Here is a 26,253-nt window from a genome sequence, read left to right as displayed (position 1 = left end):
TAATTTGCGATCGTTCATATCAGCCCATATTCTCTGGTGCTTTCTGTACTTTTCTGACGTGCTTTGCCTCAGCTGAGTTCATAATCTGCGCCCCGGTGATTTGAACTCATTGCTGCTGGAGCGCAGCACATATTAAAGAGCAAGTCACCCCCAAATCAACTTTTTTTTCTGATAAACTACATAAATGTGTGTCTAATCGTGCTGCAGACACGTGTAGTCAATAGTTTTGCACTTTAGTGCATTTTAGTTAAAATTTAAATTTTCTGCCTAAAACTGTCAGTGTTGTGCCGTTGTCAGGTAAAAACTCTGCACTGCATTTGAATTTAAATCTGCCATCGCTATTGGCTAAGAGGTACCCTAGAACGTTAGCTGGTACCATATGATGTCACAATGTCGTTGTGAGCCTGTGTGTGTGTGTGTGTTAGCGACTCTGCTCTCTCGGTCTGCTAGGCAACAGCATTTGTTGCATTTTTCAAACAGGAAGTGGGAGTGGGGTAATACTCTGATAGGGGGTGACTTGCTCTTTAAAGAGGGCCGAATTCGTCAACCGCATTTGAAGGAGTCTTCGAATTGGGACAGGCCTGGTCGCGGCACTGTGAGGTAAACGGCCGACGAAGGATGCAGACCCTGAATTGAGACACAGGCTCACGACAGCATTGTGACATCATAATGTACCAGTTTACATCATAGCATACCTCTTAGCCAATAGCTGTGGCAGATTTAAATTAAAATACAGTGCAGAGTTTTTACCTGACAACGGCACAACACTGCCAGTTTTAGGCAGAACATTTAAATTTTAACTAAGGTGCACTGAAGTGCCAAATTATTGACTACACGTGTCTGCAGCACGATTAGACGCTCATTTATTTAGTTTATCAGCAAAAAAAAGTTTTTTTGGGGGTGACTTGCTCTTTAAGCTTTTTTTGCATTCGGTAGATCCCTTGGCTGATTAGGTAGAAAGTAGGAAACTGATTTTCTGGAAGACGGAGAAAAGATGCAGCATGCAGGAAGGTTAGAGAGAGAGAGGGCCAGAAATCATTCAAATAAAATCAAGAAAATAAAAAAAAGTGCTTGAAAAGAAAAAAAAAGTAAGTAGATTTATCCCCAATACACATTTTTACCACTCCATCCATCCATCCATTTTCATCTGCTTATCCGGAGTCACGTCGCAGGGGCGGTAGCCTAAGTCGAGAGGCCCAGACTTCCCTCTCCCCATCCACTTGGGCCAGCTCTTCCGGGGGAATCCCAAGGCGTTCCCTGGCCAGGCAAGAGACATAGTCCCTCCAACGTGTCCTGGGTCTCCCTTTAGGTCTCCTCCCGGTTGGACGTGCCCAGAAAACCTCACCAGGGAGGCGTCCAGGAGGCATCCTGACCAGATGCCTGAGCCACCTCAACTGGCTCGTCTCGATGTGGAGGAGCAGCGGGTCTGCTCCAAGCCCTTCCCGGATGGCCGAGCTTTTCACCCTATCTCTAAGGGAGAGCCCAGCCATTCTGTGGAGAAAACTCATTTCGGCTGCTTGTATCCGCGATCTCGTTCTTTTGGTCACTACCCAAACCTCATGACGATAGGTGAGGGTAGGAACGTAGATCGACCGGTAAATCGAAAGCTTTGCCTTGACTCAGCTCTCTCTCCACCACGACAGACCGGTAAAACGCCCGCATCACTCCAGATGCAGCACCAATCTGCCTATCGATCTCACGCTCCAGTTTTCCCTCATTCATGAACTCCTCCACTTGGGGCAGGACCTCATCCCTGACCCGGAGAAGGCGTTCTACCCTTTTCCGAATCAAGACCATGGTCTCAGCTTTAGAGGAGCTGGTTCTTATCCCAGCTGCTTCACACTCTGCTGTGAGCCGCTCTAGCGAAAGCTGAAGATCACGTTCTGATGAAGCCAACAGGACCACATCATCTGCAAATCATCTGATCCTCAGGCGACCAGAACGGATCCCCTCCATACCTTGGTTGCACCTAGAAATCCTGTCCATAAAGGTTATGAACAGAATCGGTGACAAACGAAAGCCTTGGCGGAGTCTAAATGATAAATGACCCGCACTTCTATAGTGCCTCTCAGAGTAAGGACTCCAAAGTGCTTTACACTACAGTGTATCATTCATACATTCACACACTGATAGTGATGAGCTACAATGTAGCCACAGCTGCCCTGGGGCACACTGACAGAGGTGAGGCTGCCGAGCACAAGTGCCACCAGTCCCTCCGACCACCACCAGCAGGCAAGGTGGGTTAAGTGTCTTGCCCAAGGACACAACAGCAGAATTCTCTGTGCGGAGCCGGGATCGAACCTGCAACCTTCCGATTACTGGACAACCTGTTGAGCTACTGCTGCCCACTGGGAACGAGCCCGACTTACTGCCGGCAATGCGGACCAAGCTCTTGACACCGGTCATACAGGGACCTAACAGCCCGTATCAGAGGACCCGGTACTCCATACTGCTGGTGTACCCCCCAAAGGGCCCCCCGAGGGACACGTTCAAATGCCTTCTCCAAATCCACAAAACACATGTAGACTGGTTGGGCAAATTCCCACGCACCCTCCAGGATCTCCCTAAGGGTATAGAGCTGGCCCAGTGTTCCACGGCCAGGACGAAAACCACATTGCTCCTCCTGAATCTGAGGTTCAACAATCCGACGGACCCTCCTCTCCAGAAACCCTGAATAGACCTTACCAGGAAGGCTCAGGAGTGTGATCCCCCTGTAGATGGAACACACCCTGCGGTCCCCCCTTTTAAATAAGGGGACCACCACCCCAGTCTGCCATTCCAGTGTGCCTACCCCAATGTGTACGTGATATTGCAGAGCCGCGTCAGCCACCACAGCCCCACAACATCCAGAGCCTTAAGGAACTCCGGGCAGATCTCATCCACCCCTGGAGCCTTGCCACAGAGGAGCTTTTTAACCACCTCAGTGACCTCAGCACCAGAGACTTGAGAGGCCAACCCAAAGTCCCCAGACTCTGCTTCCTCACTGGAAGACGTGTTGGTGGGATTGAGGAGGTCTTCGAAGTACTCTGCTCACCGATCCACAACGTCCTGAGTAGAGGTCAGCAGCACACCATCCCCACTATAGATAGTGTTGGTAGCGCACTGCTTTCCCCCCCTGAGGCTCTGGATGGTGGACCAAAATCTCCTCGAAGCCATGTGGAAGTCTTGCTCCATGATCTCACCGAACTCCTCCCATGCCCAGGTTTTTGCCTTGGCGACCACCCGAGCCACGTTCCGCTTGGACTGCCGGTACCTGTCAGCTGCCTCTGGAGTCCCACAGGCCAAAAAGACCTGATAGGACTCTTTCTTGCTTGACAGCATCCCTGGGTTCAGGGGTTGCCAGAACGACAGACACCGACGATCCTGCGACCACAGCTCCGGTCGGCCGCCTCAACAATGGAGGCACGGAACAGGGTCCATTCAGACTCAATGTCCCCCGCCTTCCCCGGAACATTTTGGAAGTTCTGTCAAGAGGTGGGAATTGAAGCTCCTTCTGACAGGAGACTCTGCCAGACGTTCCCAGCAGACTCTTGAGATACGTTTGGGCCTGCCTGGTCTGACCGGCATCCTCCCCCACCATCTGAGCCAACTCACCACCAGGTAGTGGTCAGTTGACAACTCCGCCCCCTCTTCACCCGAGTGTCCAAGACATGCGGCCGCAGGTCAGATGAAACAACAACAAAGTCGATCATCGAGCTGCGGCCTAAGGTATCCTGGTGCCAAGAGCACATATGGACACCTTTATGTCTGAACATGGTGTTCTTATTGACACTCCATGACTGGCACAGAAGTCCAATAACAAAACACCACTCGAATTCAGATCGGGGGGGCCGTTCCTCCCAACCACACCTCTCCAGGTCTGTCGTTGCCTACGTGAGCATTAAAGTCCCCCAGCAGAACGAGGGAGTCACCGGAAGGAGCGCTTTCCAGCACCCCCTCCAAGGTCTCCAAAAAGGGTGAGTAGTCTGAACTGTAGTTTGGTGCGTAAGCACAGACCACAGTCAGAACCCGTCCCCCCACACGTAGGCGGAGGGTGGCTACCCTCTCATTCACTGGGGTAAACCCCAACATACAGGCACCAAGATGGGGGGCAACCAGTATGCCCACCCTTGCTCGGCGCCTCTCAGTGGGAGCAACTCCATAGTGGTACAAAGTCCAACCCCTCTCAAGGAAACTGGTTCCAGAGCCATGCGTTGAAGTGAGTCCAACCATATCTAGTCAGAACCTCTCAACCTCAGGCTCCTTTCCCACCAGAGAGGTGTCATTCCATGTGCCAAGAGCCAGCTTCTGTAGCCGAGGATCAGACCGCCAAGGTCCCCGCCCTCGACTACCACCCGTCACACACTGCACCCGACCCCTTTGGCCCCTCCCACGAGTGGTGAGTCCATGGGAAGGGGGACTTATGTTTCCTCTTCGGGCTGTGCCCAGCCAGGCTCCATGGGTGAAAGCCCGGCCACCAGGCGCTCGCCAACGTGCCCCACCTCCAGGCCTGGCTCTAGAGGGGGGCCTCGATGACCCACGTCCGGGCGAGGGAACACGGTTTCCATTTATATAATTCATCATAAGAGGTCTTTGGGCTGCTCTTTGTCTGATCCCTCACCTAGGACCTGTTTGCCATGGGTGACCCTACCACAGGCAGAAAGCCTCAGACAACTTGGCTCCTAGGATCATTGAGACACTCAAACCCCTCCACCACGGTAAGGTGGCAGCCCAGGGAGAGGAAAACTTAAATTTTAACTAAAATGCACTAAAGTGCTAAACTATTGACTACACGTGTCTGCAGCACGATTAAACATGCATTTATATCGTTTATCAGAAAAAAAATGTTGATTTGGGGGTGACTTGCTTTTTAACCAGCACAATAACATGAGTTGTTTTTCTTGAATGATGTGCTAACATGATGAGCTTTATTGCTGCAAAAATTTAGAAAATGGGCAAAAAGGCTGAAGAATTGAAAGTGTTTTAAATGCTAATGGCTAGCTTTGAGTGTACTGTTTCAAATCCTGTAAAATGTGTTCATTTAACATCTTACAAGAACAAGCGTGTTATTTTTGCTCTTAAAATTGCCGTAAAGCTTTAAAATCTAATTCCATGTTTGCTTTTATCGAGTGTTATATGTTTCGATGATAAAACGCTTGTTTTATTTTAAAAAAATGATAATACGTATTTGTAGTTTTGTTTTTGCTGCAATAAATTAAAAGAATCAACACCTTTAAGTATGAAGTTTTTTTCTGTGCCACTTTTACAAGAAACGTGATGATGTTTTTATGTTGATAAATATTGATGCGTGTTTAAACATTCGTTAAATTGCTTTTGTTTATTATATCCTTGGGCTTTGCCTTAGATAATTTAAATGAACATTCTATTAAATAACGTGGAGCTAATACGTGTTGTTTTCACACTCATCCTTGTGATCAGCCTCGTGAGGTATTTGTAAAATGATGGAGGGGCGGTTTTCAAATGACACACCAGCTTCTGATGCTTGACGTACTATCAGACCACAGTGAATGCGACATTCTCATTGGACGAAGACGACTGGTCTCATGACAAGAACGGCCGAGTTTTAACCAATCAGGCGGCTTCTTGGGCCACAGCTTTCGATTGTGAATGACGTAATTAGCGTAAAACAAGATGGCGTCGCCATGGCAATTAATCAGTGAAGATGAGTTTATCGGCGTAAATGTCTGCCTCTCTTGAGGCTTTGGTGTCGTTTTAAGGTTATTCCGGTAAAAGTCGGGATTTTAATTCGGATACGTTCGTTGTTAGCTTCGGGGAAAGGCGGAAGTGGAGGCTAGTGGTGTGTTTTAGTCCTCGCGACCCTCCTGTGACAGTTGGAGACGCGAGTCGCTGACAAACAGGATGGACACCGGAGAGTACATCAGCCCGATGGAGACCATGGACCCGACTTTAGCAGAGCTAGGGGACGAATTCACTTTGGGAGACATCGATGGTGAGTTGACCTCTCTGCCTGCGCGGTTTGTTGTTGTTTTCCTGAGAGTTTGGCTTGTTTCCATGTAGGAGCCCGTCTAAGCTAGTCTACATTAAAGGTTTATTTATTTAGCCGCTAACATGCTAGCCCAATAGTTTGTGTTGCTTAAATGTGTTCGTCCTTTTGCTGCATGCATCTATGTTGCTTTGTGTGATGATTGGAGTTCATTTGTGGTGATTTATGTTTATTATCAGCCATCTGTGAGGTTGAAATTGCTTCTTGGTGACTATGTTTACAGACTCTCGTCCCTTTTTCTATGAAGCAAAAGCGAACGGCAAGAAGCGCGTCCCGTGTCCGGAGGCAACAGATGTTTCATGTGGGACTTTTGTTTTCAAATATTAAAACGTAGAATAGTTTCTCTGTTCTTGTTTTATCCAACATTAAATTAAGACAATATTCTATTTTATATAACTTCAAACATGACATCTGAAACCTGATGTTAAAATATTTTAAGAAATCTGATCGTAGTTCTTTAGACTATGTTTACCCTTTGACATTTTAATCTGTACCTATTCTGTTCTGCAGATTATTTAAACAGCATTCATTGCTGTAAAACTTCCAGTTTAGACTGGGAAACCAAAACATCACCAGTGAGGATGGTCTGTGGTTTGATACTGGATCATGAAAGAAAATCAGTGGTGATTTGGGCTTTCACAGGCTAAGCTTAAAGAGCAAGTCACCCCCAAATCAACTTATTTTTCAGATAAACTACATAAATGTGTGTCTAATTGCAGACACGTGTAGTCAATAGTTTTGCACTTTAGTGCATTTTAGTTAAAAATTAAAATTTTCTGCCTAAAACTGTCAGTGTTGTCAGGTAAAAACGGGGTGACGGTGGTACAGGAGTTAAGTGCTCGCCCCGTAATCTGAAGGTTGCAGGTTCGAGCCCCTGTCGCTGTGTCCTTGGGCAAGACACCTAACCCACGTTGCCTGCTGGTGGTGGTCGGAGGGACCGGTGGCGCCAGTGCTCGGCAGCCTCGCCTCTGTTAGTGCGCCCCAGGGCAGCTGTGGCTACATCGTAGCTCATCCCCACCAGTGTGTGAATGTGTGTGTGAATGGGTGAATGACTGATTGTGTTGTAAAGGGTCTTGAGGGGTTCCATGACTTTAGAAGGCACTATATCAAATACAGGCCATTTTACCATTTAAAAACTCTGCACTGCATTTTAATTTAAATCTGAAATCGCTATTGGCTACGAGGTACCCTAGAACGTTAGCTGGGACCGTGTGTGTGTGTGTGTGTGTGTGTGTGTGTGTGTGTGTGTTAGCGGCTTGGCCCTCTCGGCCTGCTAGGAAACAGCATTTGTTGCATTTTTCAAACAGGAAGTGGGAGTTGAGTAATACTATGGTAGGGGGTGACTTGCTCTTTAAAGATGTTACAGATTTCTGTAACCACACCTGTTTCTCCTTCTAATGCTATTTCTCTTTTAAATCTTTAGATTGAAGATCAAACACTTAGAAACATATTTTGGTCCTTACATGTCATTGAAGCTTGAAGTAATCAGAAAAAAACAGCAAAAATTCTACAAAACGTGGAGATGTTTGAATAAAGAGTCAAACATTATTGCCTCTAATTAGTATTCTCTTAATATTAGATGATTACCTTTATAGAGCAGTTTTGCACATTTAGATTTACCAGAAAAACTATTTAAAATTAGAAATTCAGCTAAGAATAAAAAGTTACAGTTTACAAACTTTATATTTTTATGTTATTATCTTACATTAAATGTTAGCTTTTATTTCCCCAAACGAATAATTAATGTAAAAGAAAAGTTTTCTTAGCTTCTTTGTTCGTGTGGAAGCTAGCGGGTGAAATGTTGGCCTCTGGGATGAGCAGACAGCAAAGCACCCACGGTTTTGTATTCCCACTTAATCTGGTATCAAAAGAGAGAAATGTACCGGTTGCGTCAAATAGATGATGGCTGGTTAATTCCCAGCAGTACGGCTTCATGCTGGTTGTGTCTGGTCCAAACCTAAAGGATGCAGACCGTTTTCCATCAGGATGTTCTTCCAGCCACAGATAAAATCTAATCTGGTCACCTTTAGAGTTCGACAGAGCCACGTTTTACCAACGCCGTGGCGGTTTGCTTCAGTAAAACCTGAATCGTCGTCACGAGACTGAACCCTTTATGTGTCCTGTTTATGCTTTGCGCTGCTTCTCGGTAACAGTCCGTCCCTAAAGCGTGCATCACGTGTGAGGAGCTCAAATGTTCTTGAGCTTATATTAAATCACATCCTTCTGCTGGGATCTAAACGTGTCCCAGAACAGAGGCGATGTCATGAGGCAGATTCAGATCCTTGTGTCTGTTTGACTTCCTTTGTCCACACTCACGCTCCACTTTAACTCTTGTGTTTGCATCATGACCATTGTTATCTGGTGAATGTGGGCAGAGTCAATATTGGCAAAGAGCTAACAGAATCAGGGGCGCAGCTAGCAAGGTGGCATCTAGAGAAGAATCGCTGCTAAACCAGATCCTCTCAGCCGCTGGAGCACTTGTTCAGCTCTTTTTAACGCCTTTGGTCCTTATTTGTTTCATGTTTTTGATTTTTTTCTGAACTAAACCGGCTCTTTACTGTCTGTGCTGCTGTCCTTCCACTTCCTACAGCTCATCTCCACACCTACATCAGGGTGTGCCTCTCAGATGTGGACCAGCAGCTAAAAATACATCAGTTTCCCCACCTTCAGCCTGTTCCTGTCTCCTCTCCTGCCGTTCAAACAGGAAGCTGCTTTTCCTTCACCTCATCTTGTGCTCTTCAATTCAAATTCAAAAATACTTTATTAATCCCAAAGGGAAATTGATTGCTGTAGTAGCTCAGAATAATAATAATAATCAAGTCACCAAAGAGTTGTTGTATATTACAATGGCTGTTGGCAGGAAGGATCTCCAGTAGCGGTCAGTGTTGCAGCCAAACTGAAGAAGCCTCTGACTGAAGACACTCTTCCGTTGTCGGACAGTCTTGTGAAGAGAATGCTCAGGGTTGTCCATCATTTTCTTGATTCTCTGGAGAATCCTTCTTTGTATGATCTCCTCAAGCGGTTCCGAAACTGCCGAAACTCTGTCTGAGTCCTTGAAAGGGCTTGGAGTTCCTCCATCTTGTTGGCCAGTGATCTCACATTGCCCATTATAATCGATGGAAGAGACGGTTTGAATTTTCCCTTTCTCTGTCTCCGTTTTGCTCCCACTCTGCACCCACGCTTCTTGCGTTTTAGCTCATTTGGGATTTGTGGCTTCAGTTGAGGTATTATTTCAGCCTTTCCAATGTTAATCAGCTGCTCCTGATTGTAAACCAGCTTGTTGCCATGGTTACGCATCATAACAAATGCTCAAAAAGTGAAAAAAGCTAAAAAAAATTGCTGTAAAAATCCTCCAAGCTTCACAGCACCAGAAACAGAAAAGTAAAGTGTCCAAAAAATACAGTTTTTCTTGAGAAACTAGAAGAAAAAATGTCCCAAGAAAAGGCAAAACTTGCATATAGTCAACAGAGCTACTCCGACATGCAGCCACCCAGAGCAGCGCAGTTCTGGAAAGATCTTATCCTCTAAAAGGTCTGCTGCAGGGTTCCTGTGGGCTTCTTCTGCCTGGTGGACCACCAGCTAGCAGAACGTTCATCAAATGTAAACATGAGCGAGAAATTCCTGCTCAGATAACCGTTTATTTAGTGGGGTCATTTATCGTACTTGCTGCTGTTCTTGGATCCTGTGCTTCACACTCACTCGTGTGTCGTTCATACGAGCTAAGTTGATGTAAAACGTGTAATTTTTCACTTATTTATTATAACTCTGTTGGTAAATTTCACACGGAGGAAGAAAAGTGGCTTTTATTACACCCGTCATCATCAGGTTTGTGACTCGCATCACAAACGCTTCACTAAAACTTCCTCACTTGCATTAAATATGTTTATATTTACAGTCAGATGGATTCAGGTCACGTTTGCCTGAGGTTTTGTTTATACTGTTATCGTTTCTCAGATTAACGGTAATCCAAGAGTCAGATTACAGTTTGCGGTATAAACCCTGAGACAGAAAATCAAGTCTATGAAAATAAAGATAAATAAAGAATAACTGGGTTATTTTGAAGAGATGGGACGGTGCATGGAGCAGATAAACTCAGCTGCCTGGACTCTGGTGGGTTCTTTAAAGCTCACAGCATCTATAAATGCGCTATTTGTCTGTGGAAGTGTCGGGATGCGGGACAGCGGGACGAAGTTCAAGGCTACGGGCCGGTGGCCCTGACCGATGGACGCCCGATCCGCGATCAGTCAGGAAATCTGAACTCTCGTTGGTCCAACGGTCGTGGCAGGTCACAGAAAGACCCGTCCTGACCGACCTGGGTGGGCTCCTCGTGTAGCTGAGATGTGATTGGTTAATTATTGATCGGTTGTGACCCAGTTCTTAAGGAAAGCTATCAGTAGTTGCACAACAGCGGCGTGGTTCAGGGCCGTGAAGATAACCCCCTCCTTTCTCAAGGTTTTCTGTGTGGCGGCTGCTTCGAGTTAACTCATCAGTAGAACGGTAGCGGCACCTGTGGGGGTCAAGGCGTCACGTCGAGGTCAGTTTGTGCTCTTATCTGTTAGCGAGGTTCAGACATCTTAATAAAAGCTGCACTCTGGTCTCTTTACTGCTTTCCATCAGTTTCAGGACCGCGGACACAAACGCCGGCCCAGTGAGGACCTCTCTTCGCTTAAACGTGATCCTCGTGAACGTTTCACATTTTTAAACATGTGACGGGTTTCTGGGTTTCTCCACAGAGATGCTGCAGTTCGTCAGCAACCAGGTGGGGGACTTCCCAGACATGTTTGAAGAACAGATGACCACGGCAAGCTCTGTGCAAGCTGTTGGCTCCGCCCCCCAGATGGCCATTCAGACACCCACCGCCACTGCCTACCTCGCTTCCCCCCAGACCCTGCCCCTCACCCCTCCCCTCACGCCTGCTCAGACGCCCTCCCTCGCCACCGCCGCCACCCCTACGGTGCAGCAGGTGACCCGCAGCCCTCCGCTGCTCCAGCCGCGGCCTCAGCCCATCCAACCCCATCAGACGTCCCAGCCCACCATCCAGGTATCGGCGTGTTTTATTCTGTCTGCGGTCGGGCTCCGTGTCAGCTAACCATCGGCTTTCTAAAGCAGATTCTGTTTGGTTTAAATGCAGGTGCACGCGCAGGGAGTTTCCTTGCAGACCCAGAACTTCCCGGTCCAGACTTTGGTTCAGACCCACAGCCAGACGCCCCTCCCCATCCAGACGCAGGCAGCCCAAACCGTGATGATCGCCTCCAACGGTGGACAGTCACGCTTCATCCAGAGCCCGGTCATCTGCCATCATAGTGCTGCTCCTAGTTTCCAAGGTGACCGCAGTGATGGAGAGGAGTAGATCTGCTGATGATTGTCAGCTTCTGCTGCAGAGCTCCGGCGCTTTAAACGTGATCAGATTTCTGTTTTTATTCCTCCAGTCATTCAGCCACAAGTGCAGAGCATCATGACATCGCCACAGCTGCAGCCAGTCACCATTCAGCATCAGCGCCTGCTGACCGCGACGGGTCAGACCATCCAGACCCTCTCCACAGCGCCCACCACAGTCCACGCTGTGCAGCAGCAGGTGCCTGTAAGGGTGACTAGCGCTGAGGTCGTCTGACCTGATTAAAGTTTCATTTCAGTAAAAACGAAAGGTTTATGCACCCCTTCAGGTTTTGGTCCAGCAGCCTCAGATCCTCAAGACGGACTCGCTGGTCCTCACGACGCTGAAACCCGACGGGACGCAGGTGTTGTCCACCGTGCAGAGCCCCGCGGGCATCGCCACCCTGACCACGCCCATCCAGAACGCCGCGCTACAAGTCCCGGTAGGCGGCGTGGGCGAACCCGCGACCAGCTCGTGACTGGTCTTGATGGGCCCTCACATCTGTCTTTCGTCCCCAGACTCTGATGGGCAGCAACATTCTGACCACCGTTCCCGTGGTGATGGGAGGAGACAAGCTGCCCATCAAACAGCTGCCTCCAGGCTCCTCCCCCTGCACCGCCGGGCCCAGGGCGAGCGTGGAGCCGAGCCAGGTGATGGCAGGAGGCATGGGGCCGGGAGTGGTGGTGAAGGAGGGTGAAAGGAGAACAACCCACAACATCATCGAGAAGAGATACAGGTCGTCCATCAACGACAAGATCATGGAGCTCAGAGACCTGGTCATGGGCAACGATGCGAAGGTGCAACCAGGAAAGGTGTTAGAGGCGTAACGGAGAAAAGCTGCATTTGTTTATCTCTACCTTCCCCACTCAGATGCACAAGTCCGGAGTGCTGAGGAAGGCCATCGACTACATAAAATACCTGCAGCAGGTCAACCACAAGCTGCGGCAGGAGAACCTGACCCTGAAGATGGCCAACCAGAAGAACGGTGAGTGTTTCTAAACACTCCAGCATCATTCATAGCGGCCTGACACTGAAACGAACGCGCCCCCGTCTCTCCCAGGGGCCGCGTCCTTACCCGAGGACGTGGAGCTCAAACCAGAAGTGGTGATGATGTCACCTCCCGCCTCCGACTCCGGCTCCGGTTCTCCTCACCAGTTCTCTCCGTACTGCGTTGACTCTGAGCCGGGAAGTCCTCTACTGGATCACGACCCGGTGAGTTGTTTCATCACCGGCAGGATTTACAGGTTTGTTTTGTCCAAACGTTCAGCGGAGATGACCTCCTGAAGGGCCTCAGTTTGGAGAAAGAGGTTACGTCCTAAATATTGCGGGAACTCTTCAAAGTGGCAGAAATCCTAATTTAAACCCGTCTTTGTGTTTCAGGTGAAGAGCGAGCCGGATTCCCCCTCCACGGTGGGGGTGATGGATCGCTCTCGGCTCCTTCTTTGCGCTCTGACGTTCTTCTGTCTGTCCCTGAACCCGCTGCCCTCGCTGCTGGGCTCGGAGGCCGCGGGGAACCCGGGTCTGTCTGCAGGCCACATCCCATCCAGGACTCTGGTCTGGTTCCCGACCCACTCCCAGGACTTCGGTGAGGCTTTAGGGTTTGTGCTTCCCTACAGAGGAGCCGAGATCTTACCTCGTGTTTTATCTCGCCAGCGTCGTGGCTGCGGTGCCTGTTGCCGTGGGTGATTGTCTGGGTGCTGAGTGGAGTGGGAGCTCTGTGGGGGTGCGTCAGGGTTCTGTACCTGTGGGAGCCGGTGACGCCGCTTCATTCGCCTAAATCCGTGTCCTTCTGGAGGCACCGCAAGCAAGCAGACCTGCATCTGAAGCGGGTGAGAACCGAAGCGGTGCGGGTGAACGCTGCGTGTGCTGGACTCCCTCTCTCTCCACACGCAGCGTTTTTACACCGAAGAGCTCCTCGCTCTCTCCTGCCTGTGATCTGATCCTTCTGATGTCTCTAGTTCTCCTTTTCCCCGAGCGGTTTTATTTTTTACTTTTCTTCCTCGTGTCCGAGTCGTGATCCCCCCCTCAGTTTTCTGCCGGTTCGGTCCTGGCTCCTTATTTCTCTCACCTCTCTCTCAAAGGGAGATTACGCGGCGGCGATGGCCAGTCTAGAGACCTGCCTGTCCGTGCTGACGAGAGCGCTCCCCTCCACCGGTCTGGACCTGGTTTGTTCTCTCTCCTGGAATTTTATTCGCTACTGCTTGCATCGCCCGACGCCTCTGGGCTGGCTGGTCCACCAGGTCGGAGGGAAGCACGAGGGGGAGGAGGCGAGGACCAGCGCCAGGGACGCAGCACTGGTTTACCACCAGCTCAGCCAGCTGCAGCTCACAGGTCAGAGGTCGTCTGCACAGTCAGCTCAGGGCTTCCCTCGTACTCACACCACCCTAAACGTGTTTCTGCAGGGAAGCTGCCTCAGCGCAGCAGCTGGTGGGCGCTGTCTCTGTCTCTGAACGCCGTCAACCTCAGTGAGAGCGCTCAGGGCAAGATGGCGCCGACTCAGCTGGCTCAGATGTACGTGACTGCAGCGACGGCCCTGCGCTCCGTCCTGGGCCACCACCTGTCCTGTCTACCTGTACGTGTCTGCTTCCCGCCTCCAGACCAAAGGCATCCTCGCATTTGCTTCTGCAGCTTTGACTCACTTCCTGTTTGTCTCCAGGGTTACCTTCTGGGCTGCGCAGAGGGCGTGGCCAACCAGACCGAGACCAAGCAGATCCCCGACTGCCTCCGCTGGCTCTTCACACCGCTGGGTAGGCAGTTCTTCCTGAGCTGTGATTGGTCGGTGAAGTCCGACAGCGGCGACGAAGTGTACACCTCTCAGAGAGACGCAGGTTTGTTTCTTCCTGTTTGGTTCGGTTTTTGTTTTGTGATTTGAATGAAGTCGACGCTTTGTGTTTGTCCCCAGCTGACCCCATCGCCCAGCTGCACCGATGTTTCTGCAGGAAGCTCCTGGAGAGAGCCGTTCACACGCTCATCCAGCCGCAGAGCGACTCTGATGGCGGCAAGAACAGCTGTGGGTGAGTCGCCATCCAGGTGCTCTGGTTCTTCACTCGCGTCCTCCTCCGTACAAATAACCGTCTCGCTCTTTTTCCAGGGAATTTTCCAACGCCCTGGAGTTCCTCGAGCTGTTGAATAGCTGCACAGAGGACTCTCCTTCCCCTCCTCCCCCCTTCCCGACTCCTCCCAGTCACACCACCGTCTCAGGTTTGAACACCACCCGTTTGTTGTTCAGTCCCAGGAAGACAGAGTTCCTGTTTCTCAGAACTCTCGTGTTTTAGTCTTCCGGCACAAATCTGTTTGTGTTTTATTTATTTTTTTCATGCGATTCAGTTTGTTTTCTCGCAGAAAAACTCAGTGTGTGACGTTCGGGGGCGGGGCTAAGGACTAAACGATGCCTAAAGTTTTCCTGGTGTTCTTGTGTCCAGTGCGAGACCCGGTGAGTCGCTGGTGGGCTCTGGTTCTGAAGGCTGCGGTTCTCTGGCTGCAGGGGGACGACGCCACAGTCAGGACGCTGTTGGCAGAAGCCGAGCGAATGCCGAGAGCTTTGCACATTCTCGAGTAAGTGCGCTGAAGTAAACTATGGAGGAATGTAGTAATCAAATGTAGATATTATCATTTGCGTTAAACATTTGATCGATTCTGTTGGGACAAATCCGTATAAACACCAATAAAGTAAACGTTACTGTGGAGACCAGGGGCCTCGTTTATCAAGCGTTCGTGAAAACAGTAATTTATTCTCTCCTACGACTGAAATTTAGAACGTGTACGCGAACAGTCAAAAGGCTGATTTATGAAACGCGCGGCGGCCTCTCCTCCGCACTTTCCTCCTCGATTGTCCGATCATACTTTTTGTGCTTTATTTGCTCATTAGTGATTTTTGCTTCTACATCTTTCAACACATTCAGCTCATTTTGACAGTTTTGCATACTTTCAGCTTCAGTTCAGCTATTAAGCTGATTCAGCTAACAGTTTAAGCTATCCAGCATTCAAACAGCATTTCTGCAAGAAATGCAATTTATCTAGTTAAAGCACATTTTCACCTAAAGTTTGGTCAAAATTATTTTTAAAGACCAAGTTCACTGAGAAACCATTTTTTTTACTTATGTTTGTGTATTTGGAGGATGCTTTTGTCCAGAGTGACCTACAGCCAGCAGGTTGCCCTTGAGGCTAACAACAAAACTCCAATCAGTCAGTCCTCGGTGGCCGTGAGGCAGCATAATGAGTCATGAAGTGAACAAGGAGTGGAGAGTAGAGTGGGGGACGGGTGAGATGTCCGATTATCATTAATAATACCCAACAACTAACTCTTACTCCCTGAAACAGGAGCGCAAGAGCTTTTTTTCCACGGACATCCGCACACGAGTCATTCATACACTTCCACTGCAGATGTGTTGAATAAAATGAGTGAACTTGGTCCTTAAAGCTAAATGAGCAGATTAAAGGTTATTTCTGACTTATTTCCAACCCCTAAGTCAGAGCTGCACAAACACTGAAGCATCTTTAATAAACAATAATCGTAACGATCTCCTCCCTCTCCGTTTCAGCCACCGTCTACCCAAAGCCGTGCTTCTCCTCTCTAAGGTGGTCCAGATGAGCCTGTCCCCTCTGAAAGGAGAGGCGGTGGTCTCCTGCCTGTCCCACTGTGACAGAGCCAGCAGCTACCTGCGCTCCAGCGTCTCTGTGCCTCTTTCTCAGTCGGGAAACCTGCTCAACAAGGTCAGGGTCCAAACAAACGTCCTCACCGAACCTGCAAACGCGGATCTGCTCTTCCTAAAACCTGAGTCTGGGTTGAGGGCTTCACCTCCGTGTTTCTGATGCACGCGTCTCGGGTCGCTGCATGTTGGTGGGGGGGTGGGTGGAAGGAGGCGGCTGTGGTGCATTGTAGTTGCATTGCATGATCCTGAACCTGAGTGCAATGTGTCTGCAGTGCAATACAGAGGCCTCTGTGATCTGCACGCACCCGCTCCATGCCACCTCACTTGCGGGGGTGGGGGGGGTGGACTTCTGGCGTGCTGGGCTCCTTCCTGCTAGTGCAAATTTGACTTCTTCAGTACTTTGGTAAATCACAACATGATTTGGTAATATAGAAACAGTTGTTTGCTTTTTAACCTTCCAAGGGGGTGGAGCTTCTCGTGTGCGACCTGCTGCTGACGTTAAGGACCAGTTTGTGGCAGCGAGGAGGCAGCAGTAACGGGGAGCCCGGCCCGGCTCCTGGATCCCAGTTGGCTGGCTTCCAGAGGGACCTGAGCGCGCTCAGGAAGCTCACACAGTGCTACAGACAGGCCCAACACAAGGTACATCCTGGTACTTCCTTCCTGTTTGGCCCCGTTTTACTTCCAGTTCCAACTCCGTCGTTCCTCCACGTCTCGGTTAAAATCGTTGACCTGAAAGGTGTGGATAATGCCTCTAACCACGCCCCCACCCCCCAGGTTTTCCTCCATGAGACCACGGTGCGGCTGATGGCCGGAGCCAGTCCAACGAGGACTCACCAGCTGTTGGAGCACAACCTGCGGCGCAGGACCCACAGCCCCTACTCGGCCGGTACGTAGAGCCACTTAAATCAGACCCCTTCAGCGCTGGGTCACAATCTGCTACTCTGCTTCGTTTGAGGAGCAACATGGCTGCCTTTAGGGAGGCTGACTATTAATCCTCAACTTCCTGTTTCTTCTCTCTCCCTCCTGCCACCATCAGAGGGCGAGTGTGTTGTGGGTGAGAGGGAGAGGGCCCACGCCATTCTTCTCGCCTGCCGCCACCTGCCCATGCCCCTGCTGACCCCGCCGGGTCACCGAGCCCGCCTGCTGGCCGAGGCCAAACGGACCCTGGAGCGGGTGGGAGACCGCCGCTCCCTGCAGGACTGTCAGCAGATCCTGCTGCGCCTCAGCGGCGGCACCACCATCGCTGCTTCCTGAGCGACGACTTCTAGAAACCGGGCGACCCGCAACGTTACAACTGCCGTTCAGACTGACCACGAGACTTCAAGATCCCAAACCCAGCAGAACCCAGTGTTCGAAGAAGAAGAAAGAAAATATCATTTCTATAGCGCCTCTCAAGATGAAAATCACGAGGCGCTTCACAAAAACAAAAAAAATGTAAAAATACAAAAAAGCATTTAGAAAATGTTAGCTCATTCGCTACAGCTCCACCGTGTGGCCGTTGGTAGTACTACCGTCTGTCTAACGAGTACCTTATCCAGCTCATTCATCCAAAAATTAAAATAAAACGTGTATTAGGACCACAAATGTAGTTTTTTAAAGACAAAGACGTAAATGATGCTAACAGGGTTATAAAAGTCCAAAGGGACCATTATCTGCAGCAGTTCGGTCGTTCGCTGCAGGAGACAAAGCTGTCTGATGCAGCGTGAGCTCTGCATTAATTAGGAACGCCTTCAGTTCATTTACGGGCTCCACTGTGCTGAGTGTGTGCTGTAGGACGCACACATCAGCTGGTTTAACTGCTACGCTGGCTGGTGGCTCTCATCTACCTCAAACGCCGTACAATGTTAGAGTTGTACCGGGAAGCAACTAGGAAACCCCAAACACGCCTCAGCCCGGGGAAGTGAATTCAGATTATCAGAGCTTTTTATATCAAATCAGGAGAATCTCTTAAACTTCAGAGGGAAGCAGCCTTAGTTTATGAAGTTTTAAAACCCCGTCGTCGCTCACAGGTACAGGTGCATGTTGTGACTGTGTAAATAAAATGTGCATAAGCAGGTAAACAGGAAGTGGTTGGCCGAGACGTGATTCAGAGGTCTGAGTTCCACTCCACCAAACCGTTTGAATCCTTGAGTTTTCCTCATACGGAGGCCTTTACAGCTGCTGTGGTCGGTTACCGTGGCAACGTGCAAAAATGGTTTTCTTCCTTTGAAAATCTGAAGCAGCGCCACAGACATTTGTGGCTCAGCGGCGAGCTCCTGGAGGAGACGTAAACCTTTTGTGTTCGGTAGAAAATATTTTTATCAGGTTGGAATAATGGGGGGGGGGGGGTGTTGCTTTTTATTTGTCATTATTAGTCACGACGCAGCACTTTTGTCTTTTCTCTTATTTAATGTGAGCTGAATGCTTTTGAGGGGCCAGTTTTGTTTTTATTAGCAGCAGCAGCAAAAGACCGGAGACTCGCGGTTCAGGACATTAGTAGAAAAAACATTTTGTTTTGTTTTTGGTCAAAATGTGTAGGAATGTAAAATTTACTCGCACACAAACAAGATAAGAGGAAACCGGGACTTGGCCTTTAACTCAAATGTTTCTGCACTAACATTACGTTTATCAGTTTCCGTTTCCCTGATTGGTAAAAGTCAGCCGTGCATCAGCAGCCATTGCATAGTTGTAAATGTTACCTTTCATTTTTTTTTGTTTGTTGTCTCCCCTCAGCTTGTTTATTGTTGGAATGATGTGCTTCTTTTAATGTTTTCTTATTAAAAAAAAAACAACGGTGTGCCCTGTGTGTTTAAGTGGATGTTGAAATGTTTCAATAGTCTTAATATTAGAGCCACTCCTAAGTTTTGTGGTTTGACCTCAGCCACACGTTATATTCAGTTCAATTCAAAGATACTTTATTAATCCCAGAGGGAAATTAGAGTTTCAGTACACACAATTCTGAGATCAGACATACATACATAGGCATGCAAAAACACCTCAGAAAGAAATGCAGCAGACTTCAGACATTACACAACGTAAGTGTCCACTAGGTGGGGTGGTAGGGTTGGGGACTCCACACGTCAGTGCATGCAGCCACGATAAGCAGCGCTCGTCACCTCCGTTTGGACAGGGGAGGGAGGTAATTGGTTTAGAAAGCACAGTGACTCCTGGAAACGATTCAACAGCCTTCACCAGTCGCAGTCCCGCCCAGGCTGGGATAGGGAGACAAGAGTTGCCATGGCGATGACAGCATTCCACATTTCTTCTGAGGGGGAGTAATCACGTCAGCCTCAGGCTCAAGGGCACCAGATTCAGATAAGAACTTGTTTTGGGGCCAGACAGAGATAATTTCCTCTGTCTTAAAGTTCCGTTGGTCTCCAACCCCTCTAAATCCAATAATGGCGTACATGAAGACATTGATGCTAGTAAGCACTAAGATGAACTGATTTTGTCATAGTTTATTTGTAATTCTAAATTTTATCAAGTTTTCGTTATTGTACAAATTGGTATGACTGGTAAATCTAGGGGTTATATGAGAAAAAAAATCAGTAGCTGAGTGCATAGAAATAAACAAAATCTAGGTGTGAAGGTAGACATATTGGTGCTCGAGCATCACATTAAATTCAACATTAGATTTTTACCAACATCTTCAACTGCTCTGGGATGACTTAAAGAGCAAGTCACCCCCTATCAGAGTCTTACTCCTCTTCCACTTCCTGTTTGAAAAATGCCGTAAATGCTGTTGCCTAGCAGACTGAGAGGATGGAGCCACTAACAAAAACACACACATGCAGGCTCACAACGAAATTGTGACATCATAATGTCCCAGCTAACGTCATAGTGTACCTCTTAGCCAATAGCGATAGCAGATTTAAATTCAAATGTAGTGCAGGTTTTTACCTGACAACTACACAACACTGATCGTTTTAAGCTGAATATTTAAATTTTAACTAAAGTGCCAAATTATTGACTGTACATGTCTACAACACGTTTAGACACACGTTTATATAGATTATCGGGGGGTGGGTGGGGGGTGTTGATTAGGGGGTGACTTGCTCTTTAAATAAGGCGTTTCTGTCCCGGTTGAGCGGAACCTTTCTTCAGACACGTATTCCTTGTCGGACAACATTAAATGACGGACGCTGTTAACTCTGGATTCACGTGTACAACATGAAAAACGATAAAAATAACAAAAATGAATCCCAAAGGAAGAAGTTTAAGCCGGGATTCAAGAAGAGAGAAAACAAATGCGTCATAAACTTTAACGAAGATGACCGACAGTAAGCCGATCGCAACGTCTTCACCATTTTGAAGCTGTTAGCGATTTAGCATTAGCCTAGCATGATATTGGAACGATTGTTGTTTTGGAGAAATGTTGACATATTTATTTGTTTACTGTTATTAATGTAAGGCAACAAGTTTAAGATATTTACAGCTAATGTCTCAAATGTACATACTGGAAGGCTAGCATCGTTTTAGCAACGATAATGTGAGTTTTCGTTTATTAAAACTGAAGCTATACAATAAATACTGATGGGAGATGTCTATAATTATTACGTGTGTTTGTTTAAATGCCTCAGAGACATAAACAAGCGATGGTTTAATATCTCCTCCCATCTCCTGTCAGGGAATATCTCACTGGCTTCCATAAGCGGAAGGTGGAAAGAAGGAAAGCAGCAGTGGAGGAAATCAAAAGAAAAATCAAGGAAGAGCAAAGCAGAGTGAGAGAGGAGGTGAGTGTCATGGCTTTAAAGGGGCATTATGGAAGTTTGACAGCCAAAACATGTATAGAAATAATAAATGTCCTCTTCATACATTCTCCTGCAATGCCCTGGTCCTGTAGAATGAGCCCTGGCAGTTTTACTGTGATTGCCTGTTTTTCTGTAAAATCATAGAAAAAGAGAGATGCTCGGGTCGAGCAGGCTGCTTCATGCGCGTTCACGCTCAGGCATCGCCCGTAGCATTTGCTATCCGTAGCTTTAGTCAAAGTCGTTTTTATTGTTATTTCTACCACATGTGCAGGACATACAGAGAAATGAAATTGAGTTTCAGTGCACACAATTCAGACACTTAGCAGCAGAGAGAGAGGCAGTGCCACTTTGTCGCTGTTCCTAACGCCTAGTGACAAAGCTAGCTACATTTCTGAGGACCCTTAGCAACTTTCTGTAGAACTTTCTTCTAGATATTTCCTGCAAATTAGCAATAAAATAGCCATTTTCGCTCCGAACAATTCTTTGAACGTTGTTTCAGCTGTCATCAAGGATATAAATGTTACAGATACAGAAGACGTCACTGGTGCTATAGCTCACCTAGTAAGATGTCGGACTCTCGTGCAGAAGACCCGGGGTGTTCGATTCTGGGTGTGAACATCGTTTATTTTTTACATTAATGGTATATTTTTTTTTACAGTAAAATGCCCAAATTTTTATTTGAGACTCGCCGAACGGCATTGAATTCACAGATAAAAGAGATGTGGGTTCAACTTTAATTGTGGAACAATTTTTCAAGCAAGGGAAGGGAATGATCTGAGCATGCAGGAGGACTGACCCATCTTAAACCTTTGTCGGCTGTGCTGAAGAGAAAGGTACAGAACCAAATTATTTAATTTATTAGCTGCACGTTCTCCTGTCCTCCCCCCCACACACACACACAAGGGACTGTCTCAGCTGTTATTTTCGTTAAGGAGTGTGCACGTACAGCATGCGCGCCTCGTGCACGAGCCTACTATTGAAGCTGCCGTTACGCTTTTGGCCCGAGGGGGCAATCGCGAGCATAAAAATTCAAAACTCCGTAAAGTCCCTTTAATGTGTCATGGCTGACCTCCAGAGTGAGTCCCAAATCTCCTGGTGTGTTTTCAGCGACATAAAGAGTACGTGAAGATGCTGAAGGAGAGGAGAGAAGCTCTTGGTGAGTTCAGGAAATCACCAAACTGTTAATTTTTTATTTTATTTTTCTTTACATCTGAGTTTCTATCCCACAGAGGAAGCTGAAGATGACCTGGAGAATGCAGTAATCAGTAAAACTGAATCTATCCAGTACGATCACCCAAACCACACTGTTACCGTGACAACCATAAGTGACCTTGACCTCTCGGGGACACACCTGCTCGGACCTGTAGCAAACTGTGTAAGAATTTGGATCTGCCTAAAAGGTGTTTGTGAATGGCGGCCCTGAGGTTTATCGCGACTTGTGTCTGACTTCAAGGCCGACGAGCAGAGCGAGGATGGCGGCATGGAGGAAGAAGAGGAAGAACAAACCCACACGATGCCGAAAAAAGCCCGAGATCCCATCGTCAACAAAAAGTAAGCTTCACACAGGAGCTTCGGTTACTTCTACTCGTTTTGGAAAAACATTTGATAGATAACAAGGAGCCCTATGAAAACCCTTTTCCCCGCCGATGGACACTTGACACGTCAGAATATGTGGCATTCTGTAAAAGGAAGCCAAACAAAATGGAGTCTGGGGCTCGGAATGGGAACGTCTAATCTGAGTTCATCTATTTTGGTTCTAAAATTAATATTTCAGCTGCTTTAAGGAGAGTTTCTGTTTCCATCTTACCTTTCATAGTTTCCTGATTGACCTCACTTAGGAGACATGGAGGTTACACCCTTTAGGGTTGATGAGCTAAAGGCTAGTTAGAACAAATTGTGTTCTTTCTGTCTTAAAACAGCTGAAATCTTAAAATTTTCATGTTTTATCCGAGCACTGCTTCATAAACCTTTACACTTCCGCCAGTTTAGCGTTACACTTTTATTTTGGCTTAAATATGAATACATTCCTGCCAGACGACCCTTGAATGCAACAGAAGTTCTACATTTAGCCTTCTGGTGATATTGATGCTCACAGATAAAATATACTCGCTGCATTTAAGACGTTTAAAGATTAAAATCATATGAAACTCTTGAGATATTGAAGCCTGGAGCTGTTTTAAGACAGCAGCAACACTTTGATATTGGCTACATTCAGACTAGCTGTTAGCACATCAGTCCTAAAGGCTGTAAACTCATCGTCGTCGTCTTCCTCCGCTTGTCCGGGTCCGGGTCGCGGGGGCAGCATCCCAACTAGGGAGCTCCAGACCGTCCTCTCCCCGGCCACCTCCACCAGCTCCTCCGGCAGGACCGCAAGGCGTTCCCGGACCAGATTGGAGATGTAACCTCTCCAACGTGTCCTGGGTCGACCCGGGGGCCTCCTGCCGGCAGGACATGCCCGAAACACCTCCCCAGGGAGGCGTCCAGGAGGCATCCTGACCAGATGCCCAAACCACCTCAACTGACTCTTTTCGATCCGGAGGAGCAGCGGTTCTACTCCGAGTCCCTCCCGAACGTCCGAGCTCCTCACCCTATCTCTAAGGCTGAGCCCGGCCACCCTACGGAGGAAACTCATTTTGGCCGCTTGTATCCGCGATCTCGTTCTTTCGGTCATTACCCAAAGCTCATGACCATAGGGGAGGATTGGGACGTAGATCGACCGGTAAATCGAGAGCCTGGCTTTCTGGCTCAGCTCCCTCTTCACCACGACAGATCGGCTCAGCGTCCGCATCACTGCAGACGCAGAACCGATCCGCCTGTCGATCTCCCGATCCCTCCTACCCTCACTCGTGAACAAGACCCCGAGATACTTAAACTCCTCCACTTGAGGTAGGAACTCTCCCCCGACCCGGAGTTGGCAAGCCACCCTTTTCCGGTTGAGAACCATGGTCTCAGATTTGGAGGTGCTGATCCTCATCCCAGCCGCTTCACACTCGGCCGCGAACCTACCCAGCAAGAGCTGAAGGTCAGAGCTGGACGAAGCTAGGAGGACCACATCATCCGCAAAAAGCAGAGACGAGATTCTCCTGCCACCAAACTCGACACACTCCACACCACGGCTGCGTCTAGAAATTCTGTCCATAAAGGTAATGAACAGAACCGGTGACAAAGGGCAGCCCTGGCGGAGTCCAACCCTCACTGGGAACAGGTCCGACTTGCTAACGGCTATGCGGACCAAACTCACGCTCCTCTGGTAAAGGGACTGAATGGCCCTTAACAGAAAGCCACCCACCCCATACTCCTGGAGCGTCCCCCACAGGGTGCCCCTGGGGACACGGTCATAAGCCTTCTCCAAATCCACAAAACTCCATTTCTCCAAACAGAGGCTGCTCAGGAAGCTATTTGCAACAAGTAAAGAATGCAATTATTTAACCCTTCACATAGGAATGCTTCAAAATGGTCCCTTTACTAGCTCTGAACCAGCACCAGGGTCACGTTCAAGTGTTGTTTTTCAATCCGTCTACCTGCCCGCTCTCAGTCTGGCTGTATTATTTCCGCTCTGCTGCAGGATCCGCTCCCTCACGGCAGCGCTCAGCACCTTCACCAGCAAACGGAAAAGGAAAGGGAAGCAGGAAGGCAAACGAGGCCGTCCGACAGACAGGCAGGCAGCGGGACCAGAGAGTAAACACCGAAGAGGGAGGACCGGCAAGTGTCAGAGACGCCGGCAGACGGGGAGGAAGATGCCGCATCAGGACTGAGAACGCACAAATCTGATGTCGAGTTTGACTCACGGAGAGACTCTGTGTCCATTTTAGCTCCCGTGTTTGAGCAGGAAGTCTAAATGCTGACAAGTCTGTAAAATCATGTTTTCATCTTTTTTTGGGCCTTTTTGTTGTTTTTCAATCAGTTGTTTCAATTATTACGACCACATTTGGGAGACGTTTTCCAGTAGTTTTTGTTGTAAATATTACACAAACATCCCTGTTTATATTTAGATTTTGATTAAAAGGAAATGTTCAATAACGACTTCTGATGGAGGTTTTTCTGTTTGGAATTTTGTTCTCATTCTATTGTTGCCGTCCACATCCTCTACCCATCAGGAAACAAACCCTTTAGCTCTGTTTCCTTACAGCTCAGCATTACCTGTGTGTGCGCGTGTGTGTGTGTGCGTGCTGGGTCAACCTGTGCAGCCGGTGGCTGTCACGCATGTAAACTCCCCTATAAGCAGCCGCCTTTACTTATTTACATACATGGACAAGCACCATCTTACATTGGTGATCTTTGTAGTCCCTACACCCCCAGCAGGTCCCTGAGGTCCAGTGACCAAAGCCTACTGGTTGTGCAGCACCAGGCTAAAGACCAAAGGTGACAGATCATTTGCTGCTGTGGCCCCCAGACTCTGGAACTCTCTCCCCCTGAGCCTGAGATCAGTGGACTCAGTGGTCTCCTTTAAACATCACCCTCTCCTTGTTCTGCTCTCTCTACCTGTTCCACCTTCCTCAGGATCCTTTCCTATTCACTCTCTCGCTTTCTTTACATTTTTTAATCCCAATTGTCTATTTTTGCTCATTTTTAATATATTTTAAAATATTTTCTAAATTCTTTTTTATATCCATTCATCCATTTTCTGAACCCGCTTGTCCACGTAGAGTCACTGGGGGGCTGGTGCCTATATGGGCAATCAGGCGGGGTACACCCTGGACAGAGAGCCAGTCCATGGCAGGGCAACACAGAGACACACAGGACAAACAATCACACACACACACTTAAGGACAGTTTAGACAGACCAGTTAACCTAACAGTCATGTTTTTGGACTGTGGGAGGAAGCCGGAGCGCCCAGAGAGAACCCACGCATGCACAGGGAGAACATGCAAACTCCATGCAGAAAGATCCCAGGCCGGGAATCGAACCCAGGACCTTCTTGCTGCAAGGCAACAGCTCTAACCACTGCGCCACAGCGCAGCTTTCTTTTTTTATATTTTTACATTTTTTGTTTTTGTGAAGAGCCTCGTGATTTTTATCTTGAGAGGCGCTATAGAAAAGATCTTTTCTTCTTCAACTCCCCTCAGAGCAGCCGCCTTTACTTATTTACGCCAACCTGAGCCGGCGTGTGCCAGCTGTCGGCAGCCAGAGCGTTTCGCTTCGCTTTCTAAAGCTCATATTTAATACAAGCGCCCAATAATCGGCTCCATGCTGGTTCTGGGTTTTGTTAACCAAGAGCCACCATGGCTGTCATAGACACTTCAGTTTCAGTGGCTCTGACAGCAGCCAATTAGATCAATGCATCTGTTGCCAGAGAGCAGGAGGAGGAGGCGGCGTGAGTCTGATGGGGGTCTGAGAGCAGCTCATCATCCCTCCTGGAGCCCCCCTTGTCCGGTAACTTGTGTTTTCTACCTTTGTTTATTTTTAAACCACACTTTTTACTCTTACAGGCTGTGTTTTTGTAGATCTCTGCATGAAACATGAGCTCTCGCCTGCACACTCATCTAGAAGTT

General features: G+C 48.3%; 2 protein-coding genes across 2 annotated transcripts; both read left to right on the top strand.

Annotated features, from left to right (window-relative positions):
- Positions 1–783: 783 nt before the first annotated feature.
- Positions 784–18,806, top strand: srebf2 (sterol regulatory element binding transcription factor 2). The gene is made up of 20 exons (XM_015945275.3): positions 784–5,950; positions 10,738–11,045; positions 11,136–11,328; positions 11,434–11,585; positions 11,668–11,820; positions 11,897–12,175; positions 12,249–12,363; positions 12,439–12,590; positions 12,759–12,963; positions 13,032–13,207; positions 13,460–13,709; positions 13,781–13,950; positions 14,035–14,206; positions 14,281–14,392; positions 14,470–14,579; positions 14,801–14,933; positions 15,920–16,091; positions 16,493–16,669; positions 16,805–16,916; positions 17,067–18,806. Exons 1-20 carry the CDS (start codon positions 5,860–5,862, stop codon positions 17,282–17,284), a joined length of 3,450 nt encoding a protein of 1,149 aa, XP_015800761.1. The 5' UTR covers positions 784–5,859; the 3' UTR covers positions 17,285–18,806.
- Positions 18,807–20,099: 1,293 nt separating this feature from the next.
- nol12 (nucleolar protein 12) lies at positions 20,100–24,783 on the top strand. Its single transcript, XM_015945282.3, has 6 exons — positions 20,100–20,289; positions 20,637–20,742; positions 21,868–21,916; positions 21,990–22,135; positions 22,214–22,311; positions 24,326–24,783. The coding sequence occupies exons 1-6, from the start codon at positions 20,180–20,182 to the stop codon at positions 24,513–24,515; spliced, it is 699 nt and encodes a 232-aa protein (XP_015800768.3). The 5' UTR covers positions 20,100–20,179; the 3' UTR covers positions 24,516–24,783.
- The last annotated feature ends 1,470 nt before the right edge of the window (positions 24,784–26,253 follow it).

This window comes from Nothobranchius furzeri, chromosome 12 (genome assembly GCF_043380555.1).
Source record: "Nothobranchius furzeri strain GRZ-AD chromosome 12, NfurGRZ-RIMD1, whole genome shotgun sequence".
NCBI lineage: Eukaryota > Metazoa > Chordata > Actinopteri > Cyprinodontiformes > Nothobranchiidae > Nothobranchius > Nothobranchius furzeri.
Note: the sequence above shows the minus strand (reverse complement) of the source record. Positions and strands in the feature narration are given on the sequence as shown.

Bases quoted from the DNA above. Each gene is read 5' to 3' on its own strand.
- srebf2 (XM_015945275.3), top strand. From the start codon at position 5,860: ATGGACACCGGAGAGTACATCAGCCCGATGGAGACCATGGACCCGACT. The intron at 14,580-14,800 runs GTTTGAACACCA...TCTTGTGTCCAG, and splicing joins CAGTCACACCACCGTCTCAG to TGCGAGACCCGGTGAGTCGC. The intron at 16,917-17,066 runs GTACGTAGAGCC...TGCCACCATCAG, and splicing joins CCACAGCCCCTACTCGGCCG to AGGGCGAGTGTGTTGTGGGT.
- nol12 (XM_015945282.3), top strand. From the start codon at position 20,180: ATGAAAAACGATAAAAATAACAAAAATGAATCCCAAAGGAAGAAGTTT. The intron at 20,290-20,636 runs GTAAGCCGATCG...ATCTCCTGTCAG, and splicing joins TTTAACGAAGATGACCGACA to GGAATATCTCACTGGCTTCC. The intron at 21,917-21,989 runs GTGAGTTCAGGA...TCTATCCCACAG, and splicing joins GGAGAGGAGAGAAGCTCTTG to AGGAAGCTGAAGATGACCTG.